The sequence below is a fragment of the Astatotilapia calliptera genome, chromosome 11 (assembly GCF_900246225.1).
Source record: "Astatotilapia calliptera chromosome 11, fAstCal1.2, whole genome shotgun sequence".
Taxonomy (NCBI): Eukaryota; Metazoa; Chordata; class Actinopteri; order Cichliformes; family Cichlidae; genus Astatotilapia; species Astatotilapia calliptera.
In genome coordinates, this window is record NC_039312.1 from 103,137 (window position 1) to 129,089 (window position 25,953).

At 39.0% G+C, this 25,953-nt stretch overlaps 1 protein-coding gene across 10 annotated transcripts in view; it reads right to left on the bottom strand.

Moving 5' to 3' along the window:
* The window catches only part of adgrb1a (adhesion G protein-coupled receptor B1a), a 208,475-nt gene that overhangs the window by 45,202 nt on the left and 137,320 nt on the right, over positions 1-25,953 (bottom strand). For all 10 annotated transcript variants that reach the window (XM_026184581.1, XM_026184582.1, XM_026184584.1 and 7 more), the window contains 4 exons: positions 24,965-25,040; positions 21,807-21,909; positions 21,671-21,714; positions 8,005-8,131 (listed from right to left, as the gene is read on the bottom strand). In XM_026184581.1, coding sequence (XP_026040366.1) covers positions 8,005-8,131; positions 21,671-21,714; positions 21,807-21,909; positions 24,965-25,040 — 350 coding nt within the window. The remainder of the gene's footprint in view (positions 1-8,004; positions 8,132-21,670; positions 21,715-21,806; positions 21,910-24,964; positions 25,041-25,953) is intronic.

Genomic DNA, 25,953 nt, shown 5'->3' on the forward strand with positions numbered 1-25,953 from the left:
CCTCTCTAACAGCCTACAGCCCTCATACTATCTACCTATTTGTTACTCCTACAATGGGCTAATTGACGTGAGGCTTGTCACTGCGACTAGAGGCCAGGCTTATAGCATCCAGTTGATACCAGCACAGGCACATTCATTCATCCTCTCTCCCTACACTGCACACGGGTCTACCAATGGTAGCACACTGGGTTCAGAGGGCTTTGCCTTTGACTGCAGTGCATTTGTTCCCTGTTTTTCCTTCTAAAAGTCTGCAGTGAAGCTGGACTGAGCAAAACGCACACCAGAGGTGGCAGCTAGAGAGTAAATGATGTAGTAAGCAGAGGGAGAGAGGCAGAACTACAATGTGATGCGACATCAGAGAATGAAAAATGGTGGGATGAAATGACTGAGGGGTAGAGAAGAAAGAGATGGAAGTATGGGAGGAGCAAGGGGGGGGGGGACAGAGGAAAAAAAGGAGGTTGGGGTATTTGTCATGCTGAGGCTGTAGAAGGCTAGCTGCAGACAGAGGCTGGGCCATTTAGAAGCTGCTATGTGTTGCATCAGGAATAATTCGAATGGCGGCCGTGGCTGTCTCGCAAAATAATAGAACATAGGGGAAAGGGGAAAAAAGAAGAGCATGAGAAATGAGAAAAGCTGAAATTTCTGGAAAAAGCACAAGCGGGAATTTAGCTTTCCTTAGGAGACACAATGCTTTCTGGAAACAACAGAATTCAAACAGCCTGTCATCTGCACAGGTGGTTGCAGGCTGCAGGGAGGCTGCAGCACGTTGAGGATATGCCAATATTTGTTTACTGGTAATTATTAGCTTAATTCATTATGTCACACATGTGAACAGAGCAAAACTAAAGGCCAAATTAGCATTAGACGGCAACAGGGGAAAAGTACCAACAGGAGAAGAAAGCTCTTTAAGTGATCTACTTTATATTTGCCGATTAATGAACATAGACAAAGCCAATAATGACCAACATGGTCCATAATACTAAGAGCAGTACACATGATCAAATCGCGAACAGAGTGTAAGTCATCTACTACCAACACAACCACAACATGTTCTTTGTATTGTGACAAACATAATACGAACATAAGGCTTTATCCTCTCTCAGGAAACAGTATAGCAGTTCAGACCATCCTGTAGTACAACTGGAAGTGTGGAACAAGGCTTAAAAAAAAACACACCAGCAGCAACCCAGGGGAAACACTATGCACTAGGGTTGGGCGATTGGACGAATATATCGACTATCAACAATAGCCAGCACGATAGCCTATCGCCGATAGTTTTTACAAGGGCAATTTAATTATTTATTTGCCCATGAATAAGTTTGCTATTAATGATGGAGCTAATAGAAGCAGTCAACAGGAAAAAATTAACTGCACCCTCTTTCATCTGCGAGTGAAATGCACCCTCCTCAGAGTGCGCCCAAATGCTTGTTGATGGAGCTGCAGAAGCTGGTGATAGCCTAGCATACTCAGCCGGATGGTGGACACGTACATGCTCATGCAAGTTAGCCGTGTTTGAGTACTTTGCTCGCACTATACGTCTGCACAAGTGACACACCGCTTTGGTTACATCCTTAGGTTTACCTCTTTCATCTCGTTTAAAGCCAAAGAAATCCCAAATTGGCGACTCTATTAGGGCTGCCACAAACAATTATTTTGATAGTCGACTAGTCACCGATTATTTTTGCGATTAGTCAACTAATCAGATCATGCGTCCATTGGACTATATAACTATCATTAGCTTACAGATTTAAGTGTTTAAGGTATGTGCTAACTAAAAACAAAGACAAGATATTAGTTTATAAAATTTTAATGAAATTTGCAGATTGTTTCGGCAGAGTTTAATAAACTCAGCCGTCTGCTCCTTGCTATCTAAAATATAACAGGACACCGGAGTATATTCTCGAGCATCTCACACTTCTGATAATCAGTTGTCTGCTTGACATTTATTCTGCTGTGTAAAAACTATAACTTTAATCTCAGCCAAACAATTTACTCAGGAACAAATAAAATACTGAAAAAAGCCAAACAATAACATTTTTAAGTTATCTAAGTGACTTATATATATCATGTTTAACCTGAGTAGCGAAAGACGGTGGTGGGTTTGAAAACGATTTGCCGGGAGTCCGGTGTTCTCACCGGCTCTAGTGAGCCTTGAACCCCAGCTAGCTATCGAGCTAGTGGGTAACAGACGTCTCGGAAAACGTCGGAGCGCTTTTGAAAATATGTGGTGTCTTGATAAACTGAGCAGATATTTGAAATTTACACAGCTACATTATTGCCTGAAAATATCTTAAACGTTTATTTTGTGACCCAGAAAGAATAATAAGAGTAATATTAAAACTAATTAGCTGCCGCCATTGTTGGAAACTGAGCAGGGCCGCGCTATGAATTCTGGGATAGGTTGGGCCACGAAGTATACACCCGACCCATCCTTCCAATTTGGGGAAATGAAGGGCGCATTTGTCGGCCGCATTTGTCGGAGTTTTTGAATTTGGACAGTCTTTGTCATGTCGCTGTAACGTAATCAGCCTACAAATGCGGGCACAGGAGGATGTGGTTCCTGAATTTGGACACAGCTACGATACCGGACACTGCTTCTTCTTTTTCGGGGTTTAACGGCAGCTGGCATACTTGTACATGCAGTGCTGCCATCTTCTGTTTCAGTCTGTTATTACACTCTTACACTCTACTACTTATTCTTATTATACTTATAGGGGGGCAGGGATAGCTCAGTAGGTAAAGCGGTTGCCCCATGATCGGAAGGTCAGGGGTTCGAATCCCCTGAACGGCTACCCTGAGGTACCCTTGAGCAAGGTACCATCCCCACACGCTGCTCCCCGGGCGCTGCACTGGTGGCTGCCCACTGCTTCACTGAGTGAATGGGTTAAATGCAGAGAAGAATTTCCCCACGGGGATCAATAAAAGTGTACATTATTATTATTCTTACTCTTTTGGGATAAATGGTAAATGGCCTGTATTTATATAGCGCTTTGCTAGTCCCTAAGGACCCCAAAGCGCTTTACATATCCAGTCATCCACCCATTCACACACACATTCACACACTGGTGATGGCAAGCTACATTGTAGCCACAGCCACCCTGGGGTGCACTGACAGGGATGACTAATCGTGGCAGCCCTAGACTCTATTTTTTTTTTTTGTGCTGTCAGCGTTAATGCGCAACTAACGCGATTATCAATTAACTCATCTGGAGCGCTGACTGAGTCAAACATCTTCTGTTTCAGTCCGTTATTACACTCTTAAATCCTACTACTTATTCCTGGGTCTTTTGGGATCTTACAAAGCTTCAAACAACGCATCGACTATAAAATTAGTCATCGACGATTTTGTTGTTTCAGCAACATTAAATTTAAAAACTGTACTTTTGAGTTAAAATATATATTTATAATTTTAATAAATGACAAATTAAAAAGGCATGAACATGTTTTTGTATCGAAAAAATATTGAACCGTGACACCAAAGTATCGAACTGAACCGAACCGTGAATTTTGTGAATCGTTGCACCCCTACTGTAGACCAGCGGTCCCCAGCCCCCGGGCCTCGGACCGGTACCGGTCCGTGAGTCGTTTGGTACCGGTCCGCATGAGTTGAGGCTCAGGTGTGAAATGTATCGTTTTCAGGGTTTTTATTGGTTTTCAGCGTTATTTTGTTATCGTTTTTATCGTTAACTCGGTTTTTCTGGGTCTTTTCGCGTGTGTTATGAATAAATCTTCTTTTTTTCGGTACCGGTACTAGTTTTATTTTGTTGTATTTATCCGCGACACCTTAAAGGCCGGTCCGTGAAAATATTGTCGGGCATAAACCGGTCCGTGGCGCAAAAAAGGTTGGAGACCGCTGCTGTAGACTATGCCATTATTTCCCCCTCTGGCACACAAACTGAAATCAGCAGACTGCAGCGCAAGTGCAAGTGGAACTGATAACTGGAATCTAACAATTCCAGAGTATTGAACTACTGGGAACCAGTTCTATACTGGTTTTCCATTCTCATCCATTCTGCAATAGGATTTGTGCTAGTGAAGGATACTAATGATTGACATATGATAGAGGGAGAAACAGGGGTGGACAATACAGCCTTTACATTATATTACAATATTTCAAAGAAATTTGCAACACTATTTCTAATAATATAGAAAAAAAGCCCTAAAAACGTGTGTTTTGCCAGCATTTTATCAGCTTATTAAAGGGAGCAACATTTAGCAGTGCAAACAAAATGAAGGGCATTTTCCATCCTTCTTTTCTGAAGAGTTACTGTCATTGATCACAGACTGCTTAATTGAAAGTCTGAATCTATTGCTTTAAGGTGCCAGAAGAAGCAGCAGCAGAATTATAGAGCAATAATAGCTTTATACCAAATGTAAACACAAAAGTAGTTGTAGTAGTTTCCTGTGAATTTATTACATATTGATTATTAAATATTACAACTTATTAGTAACTATAATGCTACATGACTGCTTAACACTTAAAGTAAATTATATATGAAAAGTAAATTATCTTTATCTGGTAACTTTTCAGGAGAGTGTGGAATATTATCATAGGGTGGAGTGTTTTAACTAGCTGCTTATAGCCCTCCTTTACCGTCATGCATCAGTGATTTCCATCCACTGTTTGCACTTCCTGTCATACGCAAGGTAACAAGTGAGTACTTCAGTGATGCTTAGCTGAGATATTTGTTTAGTTTTGGGTCACACATCATCAGCTGCGTTTATTTCATTCTTGCATTTGACTGAATTGTCAGAGATGTTTGTTGTTTCCACCTTTAGGAACTGTTCTTATTTTGAAAATAACTATGCTTGATTGGATGTTGAAGTAGCTCCATTTTCAGATGCTAGATTGTCATCAAAAGCTCCCCAACGTTTCCGAGCTTGTCTCGTGGTTGTCGCTGCACGATGTCGTTGCAGCACTGATATCCAGAAATGTAAGTTTTGTAAGTTTTACATCACATAATAATTATACCTGTGTTATAACAGACAATATTATATGGCACAGCACTGAGAAAAGTGTTAAAAGATGACCTATAAATCCAGAGACAGAAAGCTAATATCTACAGTACATGTGGTAGCATTGTAGTTTAATGGCTTGAGTTAAGAAACTTGCCTCACTACTAGAGCCATGTCATATGTGAAATGGAGTTAAGATCGATAATGAGTGCAAGGCTCTCTGCAGATGGCCGTCAGCTTTCAAATTTACGTGTCCACAAAATTCTCAGGAGTTTACAGGCTTTTAGTTTTTAATGCACCAACTACCCATGTGCCATTCAAGCAAACAAGCAAAGAACTAGAACAAGAATGACTACCAGTCCACAGCCATCATAATTCAAGGTATAAATGAAGGACTAAAGAAATGACCTCAGATCCTCAGTGTCATTACTATTCTTCACCCCTATAATTTCTGCCTGCTGATGCCACTAAGGGAAAAAATAAAACAACAAAATGATTAACTGTCTTTGCCTCGCTGATTTGAAAAGAAATATTTTGGGGTTAAGAACTGTCTATGGGCTAAAAGGAGAGCTCTTGGCCCAATTTCTAATTATAGCTGTAATTGTTTAGTAACTAACAATTAATTATTTGAAAAAATATTACCAGATTAATCATAAAAATCTCCAGCTGAATATTTATGCATAAAAGATGAATTTCATAGGGTTTCAATTACCTCTCCTATACACCGTTGAAAACATTTAAACAGGGTGTGCTATTTTTACGTACGCAAACACATAGAGATTATTTTATCTATAAAAAGTTAAAAAGACATAACTATCTCACAAATTTAACAAATTTTCTCACATTTTTATATATATTCTGAAAGTCTAAGACTCAGAGATAGCACATTTCTAATGACAAAGTAGCAAATTCTCAAATTTGACAAGTTGGACAGTGAATATTTGGCATGTTGATTAACTAAATGTTTTAAATTATTAACTGATTTTTAAACTATTTGTCCTTTTTCCAGGACTAAATTAATAAAATGGAAGCTCATTTTTACAATGTGTTTAATTCAGATAATACATATTATACAGCGATTTTTTACATGTCTCCACAGACACACTTGGATATCAAAAAAACAATCGACTGTTAAGGCCTTTTTGTTGTTCTACTGTTTCTTCCTAAGCAAGACGGTTTGCTTCATACTCGCACTGTGCCCAGTGTGTCAGCTTGTAACTTATCAAGGTATGACCTCCTGCTTTTTCCTCCTCTCCTCCCTCAGCCAAGGTCCTGTCCAGATAACTGAATGGCTCATCTGGAGGTTGAGAGGAGCGAATAGATTGTCCTCATTTTTGATCCCTGTACTGATCAAGTTACAATATAACATGAATCATTAAACCCACAAAATAAGAAAAGCAATTTCATTATATTATATTAAAATATAGCAGTGTCAAACATTTCTACTGAACACAAAGGATTCAACTGATTTAAAAGACATTATCAAAAACTTGCGATTTAATGGATGTTCCAGTGTGAAAATTCTACCTGGTCAACAACACCGTGCATCTCTATCATTACTGGACTGGCTGTGATGCATCAGAAAAATGCAATCAATGTCTAAGTACCAAAAACTGGACTTCTTCCATTGGATACATGACCCTTGCATCAAAAGTCCTGGCATCAAGGGTCAGTCCTTGTAAAAGAAATGGTTTCCCTTTTCATAACAGCTCTATAAAAGAAAGGTTTTAATTACTCATCCATATAAGTACCAGTAAGATAAGATACCAGTAAGATGTAAAGTCACTAGGACTCTCCTGCTTATTCTCGCCTTTGAACTACACGTCTCAAGCAGTGCTTAATTATTAGTCTGTTAGTTAGTTAGCAAGTATCCATGTCCAATTATGCCCAGTGGGCACTACTACTTTTTCAAAATCTCTTTCACACATGAACCAAGTCCCAAACCAAGGTACCTACCAACATGACTTTTGTTTACTATTACAATTTTAAATATCAATAAGCTATGCTAAACTAACCACAACCACACTCCATCAGCACCTTTCATCCCAGCTCTTCCCAGTTCAATCAAAACCTGAATTAACTTATACGTGGTGGCTGCGCTATAGCCAGTCTGTTTTTTTTTCAGCTCTTCCCCTTGGCTTAGCCTCTTTCTCTAAGTTGTTCAGGCAGCATGACGGGCAGCCTGCTGCCTCCTGTATCTTTAAGAAAGCCTCTGTGCCCATGTTGTTACCAGGGCAACTAGTGAACAAACTGCTTCTGAGGCAATTTCCAGTCTAATAATAACTAATCGGTCTAAATGAAAAATTGCCACAAAGACACAGCCCTGTGCCCACAGAAACTGGGCCACGTTTGAGTCACTGGGATTCGGCTGGGATTTCTGAAGACACATAGCTGACTGCTGAGCCCAGCTGCAGCCACAATGGAAGGGCATTGTGTTCTGTGTCCTGCTTTACCTCCAAGTCTGGGTAAAATGTGTCCTGCTGCTTGTTGTTGTAGTACAGATTATGGAATTGCCATGCAGCACCTTCTCCACTGGGCCTGTGATAACCATGGAGACACAACTGACAGGCTATTATGGGAAAATATGCTAATGTGAACACCAATTGTTGGCGTTTACCTAAAATAAGAAAATTAAGGAGGGGTGTGGAATTTGAGGGGCATGCAGTTATGATCATCAGCTCTAACATGATTTGAAATCCTACTCATGGTGTCATGTGTGTGAATATCTGAGAGCAGAGACCACAGGTTAGCACGGTGCTGCTCCTCCTCTTGGAAGAGATAAACAGCCACATAAATAAAGACACCCCCTAAATAAAATCCTTTTTTTGGCAAGCCTTTAATAACCTTTTGCAGCATGGCTTTGGCATGTCGAGACATAGAAAAGGAAGGAGGGGGAAAGAGGGAGGATCTGTTGATATGTAATGACAATGACGCCCTTTAGAGAGAGAGAAAAAAAAAGAAACAGCTGATGCATTCTCAAAGAACCCCACAAAAACACATCCCGTCTCCGATACCTTTATGGAAGTCATGGGAGGTTGTCGGACTTACCATTTCGGGATTTAGCCGTGCTAAAATGGCGAAGGTGGACAGTCTGTCACAAGAGCATTTGGTTCTGAATGAGTCGACAAGCACGGTTTTGCAGCCCCTGGCAGACCAGGATCCCAGCAGAGAGGAGCTGCACGAGAGAAACACGCGCGCGCGCGCGCACACACACGTACACACAGAGAGAGACACACACACAAGCACAAAGAGAAAAGCGATGCGGTGAATATAAGAGAGCCCCGGCAAATTAAAGAAAGCAAAGAAAAAAGAAAAAACGGCGGTTCAAATCCCACCGCGTTATCCCGGCTCTTTAATCCACTTTACATCTCTGCCGCTGCAGCAGGCACGCGCACACAGCGGACTGGAGGCGACGATGAGGCGCTACAAGGCGGCGTGCTGCAGCTCTCAGCCCGGACACATTACAGAAACACACTGCCAACACTCACATCTGAACCACTCGGGATCATTATCATTATTATCATCGTTGTCCTTATTATTATCATTATTATTATTAAAAATAATAATAATAATAATATTAATAGTGACGTGTTGTTTCAAGTGAGCTAAATATTAGCCATTACAATATTGTGCTATATGTACTATGCACAATGTATATACAGTAGAGTTCTTTATTTAATGTAATTTTTTTTTATCATAATGTTAAAATTCCCATGCATGCCTCATATAAAAAAGAGGCAACAAATTATGCAATTTCTGATGGGAAACTGGTGCATGCTGGGAAAGCAGCGCTGCAGACATGGAAACATGGCGTGTTGATCAAGATCGCTGTTAATTAATACAGCGATCAGTGCCCTATGACGGTGGATCAGTGGCAAGTTTGGAAACAACTGGAATTATTTTAATACCTAACGTGAAATACGTTTGTATTAAGTTATATTGCGGCTCATTCCTGTCTACAGTGAATGCCTGCTGCGTTAATGTTTTTTTTTTTCTTTTTTCTGGCCCTATTGTTTAACGATAATACAATTTGAAAGCCTGTTATTAAAAAGTACACCAAAGCATGAGCAGAAAGCAGTGCCACTATCATGGAAATCTGGCCCAGTGATCAATACCACTGCATCTTTTGTAACATAACATAACCCAGTAACATTAATGAGTCACAGCTCTTCACAGTTGACAGCGGACCAAAGCAGAAAGAAAAATAAAGAAAGAAAACTGACCATTACATGTATATCAGTTACACCTGCTTATTTCCTGCCATGGCTGTTCAGAATGCCTGCTGTGGAAAAGGGCCAGTAAAGTAGTAGCGACGAAGTATTTTAATGTGGAATAGCTGATATAGAGTACAGGTGGGCACACCAAGAGTAATTTTTTTTACACTAGCATAAAAACAGAAATGTATATGTTATTCTATCATACTGCAAAAATATGCAAAGAGTGGCATTGGTGTAAGTGTTGGGAATACATTTATTCTAAATGTGAACTTAAAATATATCAGTTATTTTTTTAGCAGCTTGTTTGTGGGTTGCTCTGCCATCCTTTTTAATCCTGTAATGGTTCTTGGGTTGCTCAGCAGTATGGTTTGGTTCCAACTTCTATTCGCAATTTGAAGCACCAAGCCTGAGAGTCACATTAGCAGTAAAAGTTAGGGACTTTTATCCAACAGCAACCATAAAATGGCCATGGCATAATGTTACCTGCACCTTGTTTGACAGAATATAATGGTATGCTTCAGATCATGAGCTGTTCCTCTCCCTATTTTTCTCCTCCTATCATTCTGTTACAAATAAATCTTGGTTTAATATATAAGAGATCTGCTCTTCAGAGCTCTTTTAGATGTTTTCAGGTGAAGTCTAATATACACCTCTGTATTTACATTCCTGAAAGGATGAAAGTGTCTTAACTAAATACTTTGATGACACACTTACCTCTTCGAAAGTGGACTTGACTTGGTTAAATGTTGTGGGAGGGGTTATTTTAACTTGGAAAGAATTCTGTGATCATCCACTTTAGTTTTCTCTTGTCTGGGCCTTTTAGTGTTGCTGAGTTGACCAGTTAATTCCATCTTTTTAAGACTGTATGAGATTATGGATTTGTTGACATCTAAAGTTTCTTCTACTGCAAACACTGTTTCTAACAGTTATACTCTTGGTTCTGTATGATGTCACAGGGAAGGATAGGGCAACACGTTCTCACTCGTGTTGGATAGGGAGACACACAAGCTCAACCTACTTATTTTTCATTTTGAACATGCTAGTGTCAAAAGGCTGATGTTTTGCTGGTCAAATCAAAGCAGTCTGACACACTCTAGCTTCACGGTTTCATAATTTGACATCTCTGGCAATTAGATAGCAAAACTCCATTTGACCAGGCTCCTGACAAAGCCCAGCCTTATGTTACCCTGCTTCAGTGCACACAGAAATTTAGACACAGTCAAACTGAAGAAAAAGCAGCTGAATGTTAAGAATGATGAACGGAAACCAAGCACCAAACTACAGCTGTCAATTGGCAGAAAATAAATTGAGACCAATATCAATAATTATTGATTGTTTAAGTTATTTTTCTTTTCTTTTTTTACCTCTTAACATTCCATGTAGCATTTCTGTAAAGAAAGGCCAAAATCCCTCCTGAAAACCTGCCAACTAAGTCATGTTTTCCTTGAGGATTAAATACTAATTTCACTCAATAGCATACAAATCAATTTAGAACTTACATGTAATGTGTTTTTTTGGTTTTACTTTGAGTTGATATTCTCTCCCCAATGAAATAAAAGTACCATAAATATTAGAAACTGTTCATTTCTTTGTATTTAAATTTATAAATTTTAAGTGAATGTCCTCATATGTGGATGTCATTTTTATCAGAAACAAAGATCAGGTAAAAAAAAAAAATCAGGTAATTCTTTGTTTTTACATTCATCAGGTCCCAGTCAGCCAAATATCAAAGAGAAATAAAAGATGCACGCTATGAAAGCGTTTGGGTCTTAGGAGGTTAAAGCTGGATTTAAAAAAAATAAGTGTTTTAAGTTACAGTTATTAGAGCACAAGTAGCACCATTTTGTGTGAGTACAGAATATGACGTCACTGGGTCGGTTAGTGGCAACTAAATGGCAAACAAGGAAGTTGATTTAAAAAAGGAGTTTGTGGGGATCACTTTGGTGTTGCAGCAAAAAGTTTTTATGTTAAAAACTGAGGAAAGATTGTTCAGTTTCACTTTTTTTCCCCCAAGCAAAAAGTGGTTCTTCAGTGTTGCCTAGCTACTCTGAAAGGGGAAAAGCCACTAGTTAGCAGTAATGTTTTTGTTTGCAGAGAACTTTATAAATGGGGACCGTGTGGAGGAGAGTGTTTGAGTCAGGTTCACTGGTGGTTCACCAGGATGACCAGCTGACTGTCACTGTCCCCCGTGTTTGTTTTCTTTCCTTGTCAGATCCGGTGTACAGACAGAGGCACAATAAGGCACAATAGCTGGCACAGCATATGTCCACAAAATGTGATCAGGACTACTTTCAATGTGTGACTTAACACCCAGTTATATAATAAATGTATTTTTTCCTGAGAAGATGCTGATGGATGTTGATTGTGCTTAGGTAAATTGTGGTTTAATGTGATAACCTGTTAATTTGTTGCATTGCTTAGGAAAAGATGGTCTTAATCGCAGTATAACTGGGAGTTAAATTAGTCCTAAATAATGCTGATCTCATCTTTTCGACACATGTTCTGACAGATGATTGCGTAGCTGAAAAGTTCCCATAGATATAAGTTGCTTATCCCTCATACTGAAACTGGGCTTTTGTCACTTGGTGGTAGCTCTGCCTTTCCTTGTGAAATGGAATTCTCAAAACCACGGCTTCTGTTGTGTGTACAAGCTTATGTAGACTGAATCTGAATGTACTGTGCTTTTATGGTTGCTATTACTCCTTTAGGCCAGAGATGCCACTGTGAAACAGGCAAATGAGGAGGTTAGAGAAGAAGTGGAAGAGTGTGATGTAATCACTTTAACATTAAAGTGTGCCTAACAACGAGCCATTGTGTTTATATACAAACACAACATCTTCCTCATTCAGTAATAATGAAAACAAACATACAATTGTGAGACAAACCAAATGTTATCATCATCATCATATTTTCACTGTTTGTCATGTACCCCCACGTGCATTCAGCTGCATTCAGTAGAACTAAAATAACCCTTACACTAGACCTAATTACGGCAACCCTTAAATACTTGCAACACCATTAGGTCTGGTGTTCAGGCACCTACTTTAGGGCATAAATAAAATAATATTATTTGTCATGTAGACATTTTAAAAATGTAGCTATTTGCTGAACTGTCCAGAACCAGATTTTGCTCCTACATAGATCATCCTTGTAAAAGCACACTATATTTTCTTAATGCTGGCATTCACCTTACTATCCATGTGGCCAGTTCTTGGCAGAGGACACTGTTCCATGCAGGGCTGCTGGACCAGCACCTAAATTATTCAATTAGACAGTGGGGGCAAAACTGTCCGCAGGCCATGGTGCGGCTCACAGAAAGACTTAATCACATCATCTGCACAAAGAAACTGCACTCATTCCTAATATATTGGATTTCTGTTAGAGGTGATGTGCTAATGTCAGCACTGAGTCACCTCCTGAAGCTAACACATAAACAAACAAATACACACACACACACACACACACACTCACTCTCTCTCTCTCTCTCTCTCTCTCTCTCTCTCACACTCTCATTTGTCCTTTCACTTTATTGGAATTTATTCAGCATACCTATTTGCCATACAATAACAGACACACTGTAAGCCACAAATGTCTGCGAGAGAGTTTATTTCTGATTTTAAACATCTCTCTTTAACTGTGCGCATTTAGCATGTGGCCAAAATGCAGCCTTGTTTCTCTCTCTCTTTTTTTTGTGGAATATTTATTGTACAGTTGACTCATTAAAGGAAGACAAATCTGTGATTGTCACAGATACCAGATCTCAGTCCATACTAGATTCCATTCCATTCTATGCAAAATTAAGCTGTTCTGGAGGCTAATGTGCGAGCAACACAAGACAGTAGATGAATGAGGGTTTCCAAAGTTGTGTACAACTTGGATGGATCACTTTGAAGGTGCCAGCTGGTCATTCGCAGACATTCCTGGCTCCAGTTCAGCCAGGTGACCTTCTACTGTATCTACTAGTCATATGTAAGTTAATGGTGTTCTTCACTCTCACTGGTAATGTCTTCAGTCATTTGCTGGAAAGTTTATCACAGGTCCTGCAAGTTCCAACCTAATTGGCTCTGGGAGAAAAAGTAATTGCTCCCTTGGTACAATGGAATTGATTTGCTACATAAAATTAAATTTACCTGTGATTTACTACATTATTTGGAGAGCTGAGTTCAATTTCATTGACAGTTCACTATAGTTGACTATGCTTGACTATAGTTCTTGTTGCTCACAAGAACCATCAACAACCAGCTGATAGGTAAAAGGGCAGTTACTTTTTCACACTACATCAGATAGCTTCAAATAGCTATTTTCCCTTGATGAATCAAATAATTAGAAAATTATGTTTTGTACATACTCAGGTTGTATTTGTCTAATATTAAAATTTGTTTGATGATTTGAAACACGTGTGTGTGACAACTATGGAACAGAATAAGAAATTAGGAAGGTAGGGCATTTTTCACAGCAGTGGATACATTAGCTTAAACCTCTGAGGACTAAGCTATCATAGGCTGTAACCGTTCCATATTATTTTCTTTGTTCCCTGATTGCCAAGACAATAGAGATTGTCAGCCACCAGGAACAAATTAGACTTCTTGGTTGCAATGCCAATCAAACTCTCACTACAATTGCAGTGGGACTGGAAATAACTAAAACCAACTAAAGCTAAGTATAAACTACAGGCACTTATAGCACACAACTGTGCTCCATGCTATACTCGGGGCATACTGGCTGTGAACGGAGGAACAAACAGTTGTTACCTTGCTGTATTTGTTTCAGTACCAAAGGTAACAATAACACTTCAAGTAGGTTGTCCAGCAGAGTATTAGACAGTCACATAAGCAAGGAGAGTTTTCCTCACTCCCAGGAGGTCATTGGTGATTGGATTAGGGCTAACAATGTAGCAGCATCAACTCTCCTTTTCATGTGTGGCATAACCAGGGTACACCCCAACTGTCTCAGGTAGATCTGGTGGTGTTTCCAATGTTCTGATAACTTCCAGGCTGGGACGTTCCATATCACCATGATGAATGCAGCAGTGGAGTCATTCTTCAAAATAACTGACAGAGCGTCCTTACCCTTATTGATACTGCATAATACTTTAACTGAGGAGCCATGGCAAAAATTTGAAAATTAAATACTTCCATTTATTAAAAGTGAATAGGCAAAACTGGGTACTTCTGACTGGATTAACAGTCAGAAACAGAAAACAATAACGTGACATTATGAAGAATAACAAGGTTTTAAAAACTGAATAATAGGGAAAAAAAACATTTGTGATATATGACAAAAAAAATACAACTCTGGGATCTGCACAGACGGCAGTGTCATTGCTAATGTTTATACCTGTACAGCCACGTTAACACAATGTGCATTTACATTTCTTGGGAGCTGCATATCAGATAGCAGTGCAGATTACAACACAGAGCTTCAAAATGGTTTAGGTTACATCTGTGTCTTCAGGCTACTTCTTGTTGATATGTTCACATAACAACTGGATCTGGTGTCAATGACATTTGTGGTTGTACTTGTTGTGGTGTCTTAAGTGGCCAATTAATAAAAAATTTAAGAAGTAAAAGATCTAATCTGAAACTTCTCTGTTGCAGCGCCGATGCTTTGGAATAACCTTCCTCTCCATATTAGACAGGCTACATCAGTGCCAGTTTTTAAATCATTATTAAAAACCTATTTTTACTCCCTGGCTTTTAACTCTGTGGGTAACTAACATTTTTATTTTATTTGTTTTTTTTTATTGCTATGTCTGGTTTTATTACTATGTGCATATTAGTAATGTACAGCACTTTCGTCTACCAGGTGTGTTTTTAAAGTGCTATATAAATAAATGATGATGATGATAATCTATACAGACCATATACATGCCATACACAGGCTGGCATGCTTAGAACACGCTTGATTAGCATGTTCTGACTATAAACACAACAGTGTGTTCCCTGTAATGCAGTCTCTTTCTATTCAGAGACACATGTAAATAAATATGCTGCCTACCCCTATCCACTAATCTTCACCTTCCCTTGTATTACAGTAATTGATGAAAACTCCAGCCCAACATCTCTGATGAATTGAGGCAGCTGCTCAACATCAGCATCAACTCTGTAAATTAACTGAGACGGCAGGGTTGATTTGTATGGTCAAAAGCAAGGTTAGTGTTTATTGGCTACAGTCTGGTAAACAATGTTTAGCCAACACACTAAAAGCTCTTTCCTCTGATTTAAAAAAGAAAAAGAAATAAAATCTTTTCTCCTGTGTTGCTGTGAATGTTTGAAGGTAAAGCTAAAGGTTTTTTTTGTTTGTTTTGTTTTGTTTTTTGGATATATTGCACAATTAAAACATAAAATGCTCTTTCATTCCAAAAATCTTCAGACTATTAGCTGTTTAGTTTTGTTTTCAGTTCCAGTCTGGTCAGATATAGGCACCAGTCTAGTTTCTGGTTACATTTTCTTTTTTTCAGCACAGAAAATAATTTCCATATTTCATGGAGAAATGGAGAATGTGTTAGCAGAGAAATAATAACTACTGGACAAATAATCTAGCTAGACTATAGACTATATACAGGGAGTGCAGAATTATTAGGCAAATGAGTATTTTGTCCACATCATCCTCTTCATGCATGTTGTCTTACTCCAAGCTGTATAGGCTCGAAAGCCTACTACCAATTAAGCATATTAGGTGATGTGCATCTCTGTAATGAGAAGGGGTGTGGTCTAAATAGTGAGATATCTTGCAGAGGAATGCAGCAGTCTCAAAATTGCAAAGCTTCTGAAGCGTGATCATCGAACAATTAAGCGTTTCATTCAAAACAGTCAACAGGGTCGCGAGAAGCGTGTGGAAAAACCAAGGCGCAAAATAACTGCCCATGAACTGAGAAAAGTCAAGCGTGCAGCTGCCAAGATGCCACTTGCCACCAGTTTGGCCATATTTCAGAGCTGCAACATCACTGGAGTGCCCAAAAGCACAAGGTGTGCAATACTCAGAGACATGGCCAAGGTAAGAAAGGCTGAAAGACGACCACCACTGAACAAGACACACAAGCTGAAACGTCAAGACTGGGCCAAGAAATATCTCAAGACTGGTTTTTCTAAGGTTTTATGGACTGATGAAATGAGAGTGAGTCTTGATGGGCCAGATGGATGGGCCCGTGGCTGGATTGGTAAAGGGCAGAGAGCTCCAGTCCGACTCAGACGCCAGCAAGGTGGAGGTGGAGTACTGGTTTGGGCTGGTATCATCAAAGATGAGCTTGTGGGGCCTTTTCGGGTTGAGGATGGAGTCAAGCTCAACTCCCAGTCCTACTGCCAGTTTCTGGAAGACACCTTCTTCAAGCAGTGGTACAGGAAGAAGTCTGCATCCTTCAAGAAAAACATGATTTTCATGCAGGACAATGCTCCATCACACGCGTCCAAGTACTCCACAGCGTGGCGTGTATAAAAGAAGAAAAACTAATGACATGGCCTCCTTGTTCACCTGATCTGAACCCCATTGAGAACCTGTGGTCCATCATCAAATGTGAGATTTACAAGGAGGGAAAACAGTACACCTCTCTGAACAGTGTCTGGGAGGCTGTGGTTGCTGCTGCACGCAATGTTGATGGTGAACAGATCAAAACACCGACAGAATCCATGGATGGCAGGCTTTTGAGTGTCCTTGCAAAGAAAGGTGGCTATATTGGTCGCTGATTTGTTTTTGTTTTGTTTTTGAATATCAGAAATGTATATTTGTGAATGTGGAGATGTTATATTGGTTTCACTGGTAAAAATAAATAATTGAAATGGGTATATATTAGTTTTTTGTTAAGTTGCCTAATAATTATGCACAGTAATAGTCACCTGCACACACAGATATCCCCCTAAAATAGCTCAAACTAAAAACAAACTACAAACTACTACCAAAAACATTCAGCTTTGATATTAATGAGTTTTTTGGGTTCATTGAGAACATGGTTGTTATTCAATAATAAAATTATTCCTCAAAAATACAACTTGCCTAATAATTCTGCACTCCCTGTAGACTACTAGACACGTGTTTTTTTTTCAACCTATTTCCCTCTCAGGCAAAACTTCTGTGAAAAGACACTGAAAGACTGTTGACTTCTCAAAGCAAAAGTTGAGATTTGGTGGGAAATTGAAAGCTGGAAAGCTGCCTTCACAGGTCATTGCAAAGATATCTTGAAAAAGATGTTTCCTCTAAATCTGGTTGACAGTGAAAAGACACTTTTCTCACTCAACGCCTCTGCAAACTTCTAACAAGCCAATTGAAACCCACAACATTCACATGTGGGATGAAGTTCTGACTGTCAGAAAACGCTCAGGAAATAAGCTTACTGTGTGGCACACAATAACACATAACCCTACGAAAGACAGTTTCCTTGTAGATAAATCTCTCTCTCTCTCTGTCCCCTGTGCACTGCCTGGATTGACTAAAAAAAGAGCCTATGACTCATGCAATGCCTAGAATTATAAAAGATCAACATGACCCTAAGAGCCTTTATCAAGAACTCATGGGGATGTGGCAAAAAACACTAAAGGCCAACTTTGGCCAGTTGCAAAAGTCACTATCAAGTGCAGATCTACCAAAAGGATGCTCTGTTCCCATTGCTTTTCTATAATGGCCTGAAACCCCTCAGTGAAACCACTGACAAGCCTGGCTATGGATACCAACTGCGGAATAGAGCAATCATCAGTCACCTTCACTGATCCACTAGGATCTACAGAAGGGAATGTCACTGGGACTAGAGAAGTGTAGTCGTATGGTAACAAAGACAGGGAAGGTAGTCAGAACTGAGGGGATTGCAATACCCGAAGGAAACACTGGAGACATTGATGACAGCTACAGATACCTGGGAATCCCATAGGCAAATGGGAACCATGAAGAGGCCGGTGACGAGATACCCTGCTGGGATAATAAGCTGGCCAAAGGAAGAGATAGGAAGCCACTTACATCAAGACAATATACTTAATGAATATCTCAGGTAGCAGAAACCAAAAAGAGAAGAGGAACCATCATAGAAGGACTGGCCCCTGCAATCATAGAAGGACTGGCCCCTGCACAGTATTTAACACCGGCAGACAGAAGAAGTGGCTGATATTGAGAAATCCTACTAGTGACTAGACAAAGGTGGACTGAAATATAGCTGAGCCACTAATCATGCATCAAAGGAACAAGCTCTGAGCACAAAAATCATAGAGGCTGGGATCTACCACACCAGAACCCCAGGTGAATGCGGTGCAGAGACGCCCCTGGGACAATCTCACACATAACGATAAGACGCAAGTTTGGAGCAGGCGGGCCATAAATGGAATGCCATAACCAAGCGTCTGGCATAGTAGAGTATGAGTATGGCTTGGAAGTGCTGAGATCAAAATGGGATATGCTCGTTAGATTGGTAGAGAATGCCTGAGCAAAGATCCTGTGGGGCTTTCAGATACAGACAGATAAACTTGTATCTTCCTCAATGCCTTTTTTGTACGCTCCCAGTTGGCCAGCCTATTCAACCCTCTGAGGTCCAACAACCTTTTAACTCTTATCCTTCCCCCAGAAAATAACACTATAACAATAAGCATGGCGATATTGCAATAAGAAAATAAGTAATGCCTTTTCATTTTTAATTAAATGCTCTCCAGGGTCTTATAAGCCAAAGAACAAAGAAAATAATAATTTTAATTGACAAAGAAGATGCTCAGTTTTTTTTTTTGAAAGTCCACCTGCCCCACTCCACTTTATAGAAAAGCTATACAAACAGGAGAATACAGTGAACAGTGTGTATCACTGGCAGAGTGTCTGAGCTGCCATTCACGGCAATATTATTCTGATGCCAATTAATATTTAGTATTTATAGCACATCAGGAAAACGTATACTGTAAACAAAGTAGTATTAATGCCAACATGTGTGAGACAGGGAGACAGAGACTGCTGATGTTCTTGTTATTGATTCCAGGAGATTGAAGCCTGATGCAAGTGAAGGCCCAGGCAGCTTCAACGCTCTTATCAACATGACAAGGACGTCTCCTCATATTCCAATTTCTCTCCCAAATATTAAGTCATTAATCATAGCTCCTGTCCTAGATAGATTTTAATTTCGCATAGAACGTCTCTTCCCCCAACCCCGCACCCAAACACCACAAGATTGGATTCTTTTGTCCTTTCTGTGTTCCTGCTTTTGTCTCTGTCGTCATTTAAGCTTGCTGAATATGGCGATATCTACGAGGTGATTATGATCAGTTTGGTCAAAATAAAACTCTTATAGATGCTGGTTTTGAGTAGATATTAGACAGATAAAAATGTACCACTATTTATCACATTAAAGCTTGCATTCATAACACAAGAATTTGGCCTAAACAAATTTAGTTTCAGGGCTGTGTGAAAACTGGGAACAGAAATTCTGCACATGAGGCACTGACTTTCGTGCATAAAAATACAATTATTTAGAGAAAGAAGCAGGATTATTTTAATAAGAAAAGTTGTTTCCATGAACTGAAAATGTCTTTTTTTTGGCAGGGGAAATAATCAATTTAAGAAGCTGTTCAGAAAATTATTGCAAAATACCGTCATATTAATATGTATACTTTCCTTTAAAATCGGTTTGGGAATAAGACTTGGCAAAATAATCTGCGTGTGCTTTCGTGTTTATTTTGCCCCAGGTTTCTACACACCAAACCAAAATTATTTTTATCCCTTGACTGAGGCGATGAATGTTCTGCTCTCTGTCTCTGTAACACAAGTTTATACACCCATCTAAATGCAAATATCCAAACCTGCATTGCAATAAGGCTACAAAATGTTCGACTCTTTCCTCCTCCCTGTCCACATCTGTCTTTCAGTGCTCACATAGTTTCTTTGTATTTTCCAGTCTTAAACAAATAGGGCATTTAAGACAAGGAACAAATGAGTACTGCTTTGAATCTGCCCGTAGAGGTTGTAAAACCGAACTGTTCAATATGTATCTTTTATTCGTTCTCTTTCCTCCACACTCTCTCCTCTCTCAGTAGACTCTGAGCTGCTCACTATCGTTCATGTTGATAACTGTGCGTGGGTTGCGAGAGGGAGGAAAGCAGTGAGCGACACTTTTAATTTTCCACACGCTACATCAGTGTCGTAGCAGTGATAGCACTGGGTTAATGTTGTCCCAGACAAGAGCAACCAAGCTGTCCAGCATACTCAGCACCTTCCACTGGGGAGCAGCTCACTGACTTTGTCAAGATTAAAAACACTGTGCCTAGCCAAAGAACTTCAGAGGGAGCATGGCCTCTCTAATGACTTGACTTAGGTGCCATGTATTACTATGCATGCGGGTCTGATTTTAATACATGGCATAGCTTGTAACTGGGTGATGCAGTTTGTTTTTTTAATTAGTTTTTAATAATAATAATAATAATCAAACAATGCGCAACGTTCACATTCTGGGCTCTAAATCATTCACCAAAGCCTACGTTTCCCAGATATGGATTAAAAGTTGGAGTATAGTAGAGATTTTCAGAAATATAGTAAAATTTATGATAACTTGTCACTGTTAGCTGTGGTAAAATGTGTCAAAGAAATGGAAACAGAGGGTCCATGTGGTTAGTGAAAAGACCTGAGCAATCACAGAATAACATTAAAAACAAAAAAGATCTTAGTAAATAATGACATAATTGTTCATTTTGGTCATTATTTCCCCAGAGTACCTCCCTTGGGTTGGGGGGGGAGATGGATGGATATTCTTCTTCTTTAGCTTCAGATTATCTTAAAGCTTCACCATAAAAAATATTCACATATATAGGTGTATACATACAATAACCAGCCAATGTGTTAAGTACTGTTCAGCTGCTGTTTAACACAAGTATCTCAGAGCATGGACTCTGAATTTAGGCCTATAGATCTGTGGGAGTTCAAACCAAGAAGGGCGATTCAGGTGACATTGAATATGGTATGGTTGTTGGTGCCAGAGGGCTGGTCTGATTATTTCAGAAACTGCTTATCTACTGGGATAGTATCCAATGAGTGTTAGTTTCTGCTGAAAAATGGCTTTTTGATGTCAGAGATCAAATTAGAAGGGACAGACTGCTTTGAGCTGGAAAGAAGGCAATAATAACCACTCATTACAACAAAGATATGCATAAGAGCATCTCTGATGCATGTAAAACCCTGAAGCAGATGAGCAACACCAGATGCCACAAAGCAAACTGGGGCTACAAAGCTAAATTGTCTCAAACTGCTTTCTTGAACACAACGGTGAGTTCACTGTTCTCAAATAGCCTCCATAGAGCATCTTTGGTTGTGGTGGAATGCATCATGGATGTGCAGCTGAAAATCTTCAGCAACTGCCTAATGCTCTAATTTCAATATGGCCCCAAATCTCTCAGGAATTAAATTGCATGACATCTGAAATGTCCTACACGTCCTACTGAATCCATGCCACAAAGAATGCATTAATATTTAATTATTATTTGATTAATATTAATTAATACGTCTGTGTGTGCTGTCAAATGTCATATCAGAAATATCATGGGCCTTACCTGTCACTCTCATCCCAGGATATACAGGTGTGGTTGGTGGTGCCCTACATAAATGGAGAACAGAGAAACCACATGGTTATGAAAGAGGATCAGTTGCAGCAGCTTTATAGCTGTAAAAAGTTGATTTTTTACTCACGTTATAAAGGTGAGAGAACTCAACCACAAATGGAACAGTGAGGGAAGCAGGGGTGGGCTTGATGGTCACTGACAATACCCTGGAATTGAGGACTGTGCTGTTTCTATAAGAAGAGAAAAGGCAGCACTGTCACCTTTAACTGACAATCTATACTGCAGTGGAAATGCACCCAAAATTTCAAGATACTCAGATGTAGATGAAAGCACACCAATGTTTTGTCTGAAGTATCTAATATATGAAATGGATTCTTCTATAAAAATATTTCATTATAAAAGTGGTAAACTGACAACTAATTTAATATACATAAAACAAAACAAAACCCTGGAAATTAAAGCTAATACAACTGGGAGATGCTACACATGAATGCATGTAATTCATCTAATTCATCCCAAAGTGGGTGTGACAGAGGGCAGAAGATTCCTCGGAATGTCTAGACAAACAAAATATAAATAGATGTATGGAGGAAACATAGCCCTACAAACACAGAAGTGCATTTCAACACTGAAAATTGAGAAAACTAATTTAGCATAGACAAACGGATGAATTGCTATCTGGAAGATCACTGGTCTTACTGACTCCAGTTCTTTGATTTCATCGAACATCAAATGACACTTGACTTTAAGCTAGCTAAAATGATGTCCTTGATCCTGATTAAGTTCACAGTCCTGATATCTTTAAGGCCACTTGGGGAATATGCTGCCAATAATGGCATCCACAGATGACAAAGTCATATTGAAGGCTGTTGTTCAAATGAAATTTGAAAGGACATATTGACATTATCCTTAGTTTAGCAAATATTATGTAGCTGCCACAAAAAGCTAGGCCACTTAGAGTTCATTTAAATACTGATAGTTTGTGTTCAGTTGTATTTTTTATGAGATCCAGACCAGTCATGATTTCTTAATCAACAGGATGATAAGTACCACATTTCTGCTTCAGTCGTTTTACAGCCACTTGCCAGAATCTTTGTGCTCTACTTCAGAACAAATGGATCCAGTAATCCTTCTTTTCCAGTAACTGAAGCACATTGTCTATCAGTATCTTATAACATTTGAGACATTTTATTTTAAATTCTCTATCCCAGCTTAGTATGCATTGCTATTTCTGTTTTTCCATAGCTACTATCAATCATGTGGAATCAGACAATCAGAAAAAAGTGAATAGCTACTGGTAGAACTGACATCGAAAGCTTCCAGTTGGCCAATCATGTTCAACAGCCCGTGCTCTGTTTCCTGATTATTCACATCATCACTGTATCCACAACACACAATCACCCTCTCACCATTTGAAAACACAATCACTCATCTTAAACTTTTGTGTCACCTAGTCTCTCGCTTCAAACTTCTCTCATTTTCTTTTAGAGAGGCATCAAAAACAGAAAAGGAGTAGAGACAAAGATAAAATTGGGAGAAAAAGAAGAGTGAAGAAGAGCGGAAATATAGATCTCAGATGGTGAGGGTCTGCTTGATTTTTCTCTTATTTTATCAATTCATGTGTTTTTAGCGTATTATCATAATACATTACTCCTTCTCAACGTTACTGCAGGCTGTTTCTATTAAAACAAATGTAAATCATCATGCTACCAGCAACTGCAACTTCCCCCCAAGATATGCCTTTACCCCAAAAACAAGACGTACATGGGGCCACCCACTGCGAGAATAGTACTCCTACATTTATTCCTTGCATTCATTTAGCTAGAAGTGCTTACTGTTGCAGCTGATGCTAAAAGGCCTGGCAGCACAGTTTTGCTGCATTGGAACATGGTTAAACGTCTTGAGCATTGTTGTTAAATGGTGTGTGTGCACTGCGTGGCTATAATACTAAAGCAGTTGGATTAATTCAGAATACCTTTCTACACTTTTGATAACTTAAGCTTTACTGGCCATCGCTGACCAGAGGAATTCTTGATAGGGAGTTCTAGCAACATATACTAGGAGAGTTTATCTTATAACTTTTGAAGATTGGACTAACTCTATTAAGGACAGAACTGACTTCAGACAAATGTTTAATTCCACTTGATTCTGTTGTTACCTTACAGCTCAGTGTATGACACCTGAGATAAATTAACCATTTATCCTCCACACTGTTGCAGTTTTTAGTGGTCAGAGAAGCTATTATTCTTCACTGGCAAATTTCCCTTCAGGGAATTTGGCTACGTGGGTAACCTGTGTCAAGGATGTTTCACTGAAATAGCTATGTGTTTGCATCACAGTATGAAAGAAAATTATGGTGCAATTAATGCAATGAGTGTCTTTCTGCCTCTTCCATACCAGAGTTCCGTAAACTAAATCAAACTCTGCAGAGCCCGTTTTAGCTGGAATATTCCAGGATTTGATTTGTGCCTTAACAGGTAGAAACTGAGAAAAATGATCATACACAGAGTCCAATCTCCATCACTGCTAATAACCTGACCCTTTTCTGTTAAGCCTATGTGGTCTTAACACCTTAACCTGAACCCTAAATCTATATGTTGAAGAATGAAAAAAAAAAAACAGAAGATTGCTGAGAATTTTTAACTTTAAATGTTTGGGTTTTTTTTTTTTTACATGAATTTGGATATGTCTTTAGTCTATAACAAAGTGGTGAACAGACAAACCCACTTAACACCCCTAGAAACACTAGTAGTATAACAAAAAATTTTTGGATACAAAGTCCAGTGCATGTCTTCAAGTGACTTCACTGACAGACTCATTTAAATCAAATGTAAGTGTTCCCTAAAGAAAAAACAAAATCCCATAGTAATGCGCATGGAGACCCATTCTGACCCTAGGCTAAATAAGCATTTTTCATTAACTGATAATTATTATTTATTAATAATCATTATTTTCTGCCTTCATGATAACTACAAAATGAATATGCTGAACAAAACCATTACATACAACCAAAAACTCGAGGAATAAGAAAAGACAGATGAAACAAAAAAAAAGGAATTCTGAGATGAATGGATTTCATGACAACTTCTGTGCCACCACAACCTCTATCACAAAGTCATATCTATACTGACACATGGAAAGTCTTTTTTTTGTGAAACCCAGTATCCCTGGTTCATTGGTATAAAACATTCTGTTGCATTCATGCAAACCCATTATCAAATTCCCTGTCTGAAATCCACCTCCCCAAATCCCACTTCTTTCAGAAGCAGCCTTGAGAAGTCTTACCTCTGCAGATTGAGAATGCTGCCCAGGTTTCTGTACAGAGCAATGCCAGTTACAAATGTCGAGGTATCATCTGGATCTGCATTAGGAAAGAAACAGAGGTACAGACAAGGATTAACATGGGATTTGGCATATGGGAGGAACTCTAAGAACAAACTTAGGGACCTCCAACGGTGTAGCAGTAAACAATCTTGATGCATGCTCAATCATCCAGATATGGAAATCCCAAAAAGTTCATTCTGTTCATCTGGATGTAGCACTTAAAACGTGTAGGGATCCAGCACCTCCTGTTAGTGAGCAATTCAATCTCTTAGGCAGGTTAATCCATATGACTGTTGAATGGGTTAATTTTTAAGATGTATAAAAGGTCAAATTTGGTGAGAGAATCAATTCTGTATCATCATCTTTACTTTTAGTTTAAATCAATGTCTGCTCTCCTTGAAGTAACCTAACACAAATATTACATTTTGCTCCGTACAGTCCAACAATATGCATCACTGTAAACTGCACCACACTACTGCAAACCAACCAATTTAGCCTACAATAAACTGTCTATCACATCTTTTCATACAACCTTTGAATGACACAAAAGTATAGTATACTTATTATAGTATACTTATAGTATAGCATACAAAGTATACTTAGTATACTTCACTTGTACATTTAACTAGTGGACACATTTTGTGATGAACCGTATAAAAATTGTTTGCATGACTTTTAATTTATTGAGCTGTTTGGAAAGTTGCTACTGAAATGACCCATCACTTAAAAAAAGATAATTTATGTTCAGCTCTGTATCTCCAGCAAGACACCAAAGTACCTTGAATGCAACTTTACATCTTCACCTTGAGTGCATCACAGGGTTAAGCAGGAAAAAGGATTTTTTTTGAGGTTGTAAGTGAGCTGTTTGTTATGCTCTTATTATTGAGCAAGTATCTCAATGCCATCACTGAAAGAAACACCAGGCTGCAGCACATGAAGATTTACCTATT